The sequence below is a fragment of the Hippichthys cyanospilos genome, chromosome 4 (assembly GCF_059441005.1).
Source record: "Hippichthys cyanospilos isolate Australia breed blue-spotted pipefish chromosome 4, RoL_Hcya_1.0, whole genome shotgun sequence".
In the NCBI taxonomy this organism is placed as follows: Eukaryota; Metazoa; Chordata; class Actinopteri; order Syngnathiformes; family Syngnathidae; genus Hippichthys; species Hippichthys cyanospilos.
The window spans coordinates 23,973,669-23,981,387 of NC_142372.1; the positions used below are offsets into that span (position 1 = coordinate 23,973,669).

A 7,719-nucleotide genomic window follows, 5' to 3' on the forward strand; every position below is an offset into this window, starting at 1 on the left:
CTCTTGATTATTGTTTGCTGTCTCCATTTTTTAACCGTTTGGTTTCATAAAAGTGGGACAAAAAATATCTATGTCCACCTTGAAACTCATTCACTGCCAGCCCAGTAAAAATTATCCTTGACTTCTATAGGCGTCATTGGCAGCGGATGAGGTAAATGCCCCCCTCCGAGTAATACATTTTGTCTTCGATATATGCCAGCAACGAATCGTGACGAGTCGAATCTTGTTCACATCCAGCCCAGTAAAAACGATCTTTGATCCCTGTCAAATTAGCAGTTATTTCCCCCGAATTACCCATTTATAGTATTCGATATATGCCAGCGACGACGACGGGTACAGTAATGAACTAATTCACTGCCAGCCCAGAAAAACGGATGTTTGACGTTTATAGCCGTCATTGGCAGTGAATGAGTTAAGGGAGACATACTTTCATTTGTTTTCATTTCAAATGTTTTCACACTTATAGAGAACAGCAATGGCTGTTTCGCACTTGTTTAGCTTTGGCTGATAACAGTTGATTGTGCTTATTGTACAGATTCATGAAAACACATCCACCCACCCATGGATTATGACCTACTAACTCCTCACCGGAGTGTTACATAACAGTTCCTTCTCGTATAACTTCAGATACAAATGAGATTGAATCTGGAGTATGCAGCACGGGTGTAGCCAGAAATCTTTAGTGGGGTGGCCAGGGCGACAAAACCTCAATAACGGGTGGTCGGCCATGGCTTTATTATTCTTTATCATACCATCCATGGCCAAACAAATTATTTTAGAGTTTGCATTCAACTCAGTTGGAGATTTATTCTTTAAATACTGTACGTAGTTCATTAAAAAAAATGTGACAGAGTATCAAGGGCTCTAAGAATACTACATCTGTGTGAAATTGGCAGAAAATGACACATTGTTCGCCTTTGTATGGGGTGGCCTGAGGGCATGCTACTGAGTAACGAAGCGTGGTCTTGGCCCCACTGAAGATTCACCCTTGATATACAGTAATAGTGTAATACCACAGATTCTAATGCAGAACACTTTTGCCGTGGGGAAAAATGATACTAATCACGCATAAACTGTGCTGCCTGGAAATGACATGTGGACAGGAACACACACACATATATATATATATATATATATATATATATATATATATATATATATATATATATATATATATATATATATATATATATATATATATATATATATATATATATATATATATGTGTATATATATATATATATATATATATATATATATATATATATATATATATATATATATATATATATATATATATTAGTCTGATATGATGATATGATGATATATATATTAGTCTGATATGATGGGAAAACCAAATCCATTTTTTTGTCGTGGCATCAGGAGGCTGAGTAACATCATTAGTCCTCTAACTGTGGACAAAATAGGACCTCTTATGCAGGCACGTCCAAACTTGGTCCTCGAGGGCCGCTATCCTGCATGTTTATGTTTCTGTCATCCAGTGTAGCTGATTCAAATGATAAGGATTGTTATCAGGCTTTAGCTGAGCTGATCATTTGAATCAGGTGTTTTGGGAGGACAGAGACCTCAAAATCATGCAGGATAGTGGCCCTCAAAGACCGGGTTTGGACATGCCTGCTCCAAGGAGTCAATTTGTGGGCAGAATCAAATCTTCATTCATCCTCGTGCAGGTGGCAGGGATGATGGCTTTTGACCATCTGGAGATGCAAGACATGGAGTAACAGCAAACTGCAAAAATAGCAATAGCAACTATGTTGTATATTTATATATTTATGAAATTGAAATATGAATATTTATTATGTTATAATTCAAGTATTATGACTTTTGAAGACTTTTGCATTATGGGAGTCCAGGATAAGCCAATCATCGAAGTCATTGAAAGACTTGCAAATGTTATAAGTTGACTGCCAGGGCCATCCGGTGGTTTTGGAATGTCAACACAAAACTTTCTATTGCGCCCCATTCGCTAGTTGCCGTTGAAAGGATGAATGCAAAAATTGGGGGAAATGCATGATAAAGCATCGGGTTTTTAATAAGTCCCAAATTGACATTTCCAATTTTAAATGGCAGGAAATGACATGGACATGAGCTAAATTTGAACACTGCAGGGTGTACCTCTCGACCTTCTTGGAAGCATTTCGAAGGGACAGCAGCATGGCATCTTGGTAATGTTATGACAATCTATGCAGTATTTTAGCCCCCAGCTGTTTTTTGTATGCTTATTCTTGGATATTACACAGCAAAAACATCAAAAAGCCCGAGTTTGGTCCAACTTTCCCCTCGGATTTAAACAAATGATACTCTCAATTTTTTCTCTCCCTACAATGCAGTGAGTGTAGTTAACGCAAACGTATGGAAGTGATTCGTGACTATTATTGTGCTCACACTATAGTGTCGGTTCAGTTATTCGATTCTTTGAAACACTGCCCCCTAGTGTTATGCTGTTAAAACTGCATTTGTGATTTCTATCCAGTTCCTCGTCGTCATTGTTAGGTTGTTCTTGTGACAAACCCGGCGAGTCGTTATCTTCCCCTGTGATTTTTTTTTCCGGCCTCCGTGGTGGAGCGCTGCGGTGCGGCCGTAGCTAATCTAAACTCACTGCGTGGTTTCCGGTGTTCGTTCGTCTGCAGGAGGATGGCGTCGAGTTTCTACCGCATCCCCTCGACCGCCGATCGTCCGACCCACACTTATTACACCGAATGTGATCGGCTCCCGTCCGGAGCCCGCGGCGCGAAACATCACTAAGCGACCCGGTACGTTTTGTTGAATGCGTGTTTGCAGAATGTTATCAGCGCAGCTGTGAGAACCTCGGTCTGCAAGAGGCGAGTTTCTCCTCGCGGTTCGGCTAAGGCCTACGTTAGTTTTTGGTTCAGTTTTCCACGGAGGCTCCCATTCAACGTTAGACCAGTCAATCTTGTGGTGGCCTTTCATGAAACGCTGCTTTGCATGAAACGATAGCTTTTCGGCGCTGCTTCCGTCGTTCTATTGCAATGCGAAGCACAATAAAATGCAGCATAACAGTATACACAGAGTGAAGGAACAAAAGATGAATTTGAAGATAGCATGCGATAATAGCAAAGGAGGTCTACGGTTCGTAGCGTAAAGATGACATACTAGTGCTTAGCTGTTAGCTTCAGCAGCTATTAGCTTACAGCCAAGACTTCAAAATGGTGACGATTTTGATTGCCAATATATTACTAGTTTTGCATGTGCAATAAGGTTGCTAGTGAATTCATCCGTGGGAAACGAAGTGCATCTTTGGCGAACACGCCGGTACATTTCTGTGCATAAAGATTTTGTTTAGGAATTAGACAGAGCCCGGCTTGTTAAGAAACGCTAGTATTTAATAACAGCGTTTTAGCGGCGCTTTTCTCAGGTATGCGTTCGAGATATGGCATCCTTCCGTACCACATTCATAAATATGCAAAATCGCTGGGTTATATTTCACAAAGGCCATTTTGACAAGAATGTCATTTTCATATTTTGTGTTGAGTAAACCTAACTTAAAATCCTTTACACTTCCTGATGTTCATTTGGTTTAATCTGTACAAACAATGTGTAACTCTTGCATTCACAATCACAGCCTTTAAAGGCTTGTTTTGTGCATTGTAATGATTATGGCCAGTTACTTATCCTGCAGCACAAATTTTTATTTTCCAAACTGTTTTGTGTCCCTCCAGGTATTAATTTTTATCTCCAAGAACGTGCGTAATCTACAGAGCGCTCGCCATCCCAATTACCGTGTCATAAACGGCATCGTTCTACTGTGGTGTCATTTAAAACCTCCTCTCCTGAGATCTGAATATTAAAGTGGAAGAATGACGGAGGCTTGGCAGCAACAGCAGCAGCAGCAGCACACAGTGGCTCCACCTTCTGTCGTGCACACACTTCCCCAGACAACGGACACTCTGGCCTGCACTGTGTACGGTGTTGTCCTGCAACCAGATTCATCTCTGCAGCAGCAGCAGCTGGGCCAGCAGCATGTTGTGCAGGCTCAGCAGCCTACTATGCAGCTAGGGGGCGAAAGAGTGCATAAGTGTGGTGCCTGCGGACACGACATATCTCACCTGGCAAACCCCCACGAGCACCAGTGCATGGTGACCCAAGACAGGTCTTTCCAGTGCACACAGTGCATGAAGATCTTCAGCCAAGCCACGGACCTGCTGGAGCATCAGTGTGTGCAGGTGGAGCAGAAGCCTTTTGTTTGTGGCGTGTGTAAGATGGGTTTCTCGTTGCTCACTTCCTTGGCCCAGCATCACAACTCCCACGGGAACGGAAACAACCCAATGAAATGTTCGATTTGTGAGAAAACATACCGTCCCGGATCTGGAAACGTCACTCCCACCTCGTCCGCGGCCAATCCTCAGCAACCCTCCACCGGAGAGACATCTGGTGGCGGCGCAGCAATCAGTGCCTCATCCCCGCCCGCTTTTGAGGCTTCTGCGCCAGATAGGCCGTACAAGTGCTCAGTGTGCCATAAATCCTTCCGGCATTTGTCCGAGCTGACCCGCCACGAAAGGGTCCACACAGGTGAGAAGCCGTACAAATGTGACACATGCGATAAAAGCTTCAGTCAGTCTTCACACTTGGCTCACCATCAGCGTACACACAGCTCCGAGCGCCCGTACAAGTGCGCCGTGTGCGAGAAGAGCTTTAAGCACCGCTCTCACCTCGTGCGCCACATGTACGCCCATTCAGGCGAGCACCTTTTCAAGTGCAACTTGTGCGAAATGCACTTTAAGGAGTCGTCGGAGCTCTTGCACCACCAATGCCAGCCCGAAGGAGAACGGCCTTTTCGATGCGGCTCGTGCGGAAAGAGCTTCAAGCGGCCGTCGGACCTGCGGCAGCACGAGCGCACCCATTCCGAGGAGCGGCCCTTCCAGTGTGAGGAGTGCCAGATGAGCTTCAAGCAGCAGTACGCTCTCGTACGCCACCGTCGCACGCACAAGAACCCGGCTGACCGCCCTTTCAAGTGTAACCTCTGCGATAAAGGCTTTCTTCAGCCGTCCCACCTGCTTTACCATCAGCAGGTGCACGGGATGGAAAGCTTGTTTAAATGTGCATCTTGCCAGAAGTCTTTTAGCCAATCCGGAGAACTGCTGAGGCACAAATGCGGAGGTGAAGTAGAGAAGCCCTACAAGTGTGACGTGTGCGGCAAAGGTTACAAAAAGAACTCCACGCTGCAGCGCCACCAAAACACTCACTGCACAGAGAAGCCGCTGAAATGCTCTCTGTGTGACAAGCGCTTTGTGTCGTCCTCAGAGTTTGTCCAGCACCGCTGCGATCCGACCCGCGAGAAACCGCTGAAATGTCCCGACTGTGAGAAACGCTTCAGGTACTCGTCCGAGCTGCAGCGCCACCGCCGCGTCCACACCGGGGAGAAACCTTTCAAGTGCGCCAGCTGCGACAAGAGCTTCAAGCAACGCGAGCACCTGGCCAAGCATCAGAGCGTGCACTCGCGGGAGACTCAGTTTAAATGCGTGTGGTGCGGCGAGCGCTTTGTTGACCTTGCTGCTCTGCAGGAACACACGGTCCAGCACACCGCTGAAGGTGAGAGTTTCCCCGAAGCGCCCTGTATTCCATGACCGCCAGGATTCTCCAGCCTTGGACATCAAACGGAGCAATATAACGCTGCCGCCACACTCACCCTTTGTTGCTTCTAATGCACCCGTTGAAGAAGATTCCTGATTTGTAGTACGGTGTCCATTATATTAACAATCAGTTATCCTTCCGTTGGTAAAAGGTGAAACTCAGGATCAGGAAATCTTCTTTAAGTTAGAGTTAAGGTAAGGACTGGAAAAAACAAAAGGGTTGCTGTAATAGGTGGAGAGACCTTGCTTTGAACAGTACTGTGGATGGGACTTTTCTTGTTGCACGTGTTGTGATAGCATCTGATTTTTTTTTATGGTTTACTCTTGTGGATCGCAAGACAGCTGTCTTATGTGTGCCCATGTATTTTGATCCTGACGTCCATGTGCCTTTTTTTTTTTTTTTTTTTTAACATACCTTGTTTTATTGAGTTCATGTCCTGTAGTAGCTGACTCCCTTAATCCACTCAGTGGTTGCCCTGTGCAGCTGTGTATGTTCATATACTAGACCTTAGATAGTATCGTCTGTGCATGAGTATTTATCACTATCACTATTGTATTATAGATTTGTTTTATTTAGAATAACACAAAGAAAAAAACAAGTGGATTTGTGAAAAGTGTATAGCCTAAGTCCTATAAAATGTGTTGTTTTTGTATTAAAACATGACATTTGGTAATTAATATTTACCTGTCATGTCATGAGAACACTTGACGTGCAATAGAAATGCACAATGTAATATTTATAACTACTGATTCATTATAGTCTACCCTGTTATAGGATGTGTGTATGCACTCATGTAAGCGATTGAAATGTTTAGTGCTTCTGTTACTTTTGGTTTTTACTATTGATATGCTTGCTGATATTTTGCCAGGATTTAAGGTTCCGTTTGAAATATGAATCTGATAGTTTATCAGATTAAATATCAAGCATTGTGATGTTCACATGTCATCTTCTGAGAATTAGAGTAAAATTAAGTCCTGGGGCTTTGTCCCCCCCCTTCAAAAAAAATCCTCTATACTTGAGTACTTGACTCTGCAGAGCCAAAAACTGCAACTTAATTGTTCTGAGGGTCAAGTGGGAAAATGTATGGCATACAGTGTGATGTTTCTATATTTTGTCAAACTTTTTGCTATATACTTATACATTGATTTGAGGAATTGTGCTGCCATGGACATGGGGACTGACAAAGGGTTTACATCACACTTCAATTTGGCTTAAAAATAAATCTCAAAAGATACCGTTTAGACTCATGTTTATAATTTACACAGACATGTAAAATAAAACGTTAAGGAATATAAAAGTGTTTATGGATGAAGAGTCATTTCTTTGTATTAATCACAAATTGTGTATACTGTTGGAGCATGTACGTTTTATAATGAGTGTTTTCTAAATGCACATTTACATCTTCGTGTTGACCATTTACAATTCCAACCTTGGCACCGGTGTTATGTTTTTTTTTTTTTTACAAGTCACACACTTTGGAGGAAAATTATTTCATACTGAAGGGTGGCTCAGTGGTCTAGCCTTGAGCCACTTAGAAATTGATGCATTGTTCTGGAACACATCAGCGGTGTTCGTGTTTACAATATATTGTAAAATTCCTTTTGAGCCTGCAGACAGTAAAGAATGCCAGTGCTACAATTTGCTGACTTTGGGGGGGTGTGGTTTGAAATAACAACAAAATAAATTTAAAAAAAAAATCAGTTGTCCATGATATAAAAACGTAAGGAAATTTATCATTGGAAGAACTAGAAATAGAAGTGTTGTGTTGAACACACCTGTTGGTATTTACTGTGTACAAAAACCTGCTTGCAATGACAGATTCAAGGCGCTTCCTGTCGGGAGAAAACTAGTTGCATGCATTGTTCTGGTGTGATTTTTTTTTTTTTTTAGCCCATTCCTCCACGAAAGCCGTCTCAAATCAAGCACCTTAAAGGTGGGCTTCTTTTATGGACCTGAGTAGACGGAAAAATAAGGATAACATGCAAGGAGGATGGCTGGAGGCAGACATAGTGCTGCACAAGAATGGGGACAACGCTTCTTGTGGTCATGTGCCGATTTTGTGACCTTGTCCAACATGTCAAATTTGAAAATTGACCATGTCGACA

General features: G+C 42.9%; 1 protein-coding gene across 3 annotated transcripts; it reads left to right on the forward strand.

The window, feature by feature from the left end:
• Positions 1-2,490: 2,490 nt before the first annotated feature.
• Positions 2,491-6,914, forward strand: znf319a (zinc finger protein 319a). Of its 3 annotated transcripts, none has more exons than XM_088414108.1 (3): positions 2,491-2,775; positions 3,703-5,140; positions 5,285-6,914. In XM_088414108.1, exons 2-3 carry the CDS (start codon positions 3,841-3,843, stop codon positions 5,605-5,607), a joined length of 1,623 nt encoding a protein of 540 aa, XP_088270234.1. In that variant the 5' UTR covers positions 2,491-2,775; positions 3,703-3,840; the 3' UTR covers positions 5,608-6,914. The 3 variants fall into 3 exon arrangements, with proteins under 3 accessions (XP_088270234.1, XP_088270235.1, XP_088270233.1); XM_088414109.1 differs by having other exon boundaries at positions 3,703-4,552; positions 4,721-6,914; XM_088414107.1 differs by having other exon boundaries at positions 3,703-6,914.
• The last annotated feature ends 805 nt before the right edge of the window (positions 6,915-7,719 follow it).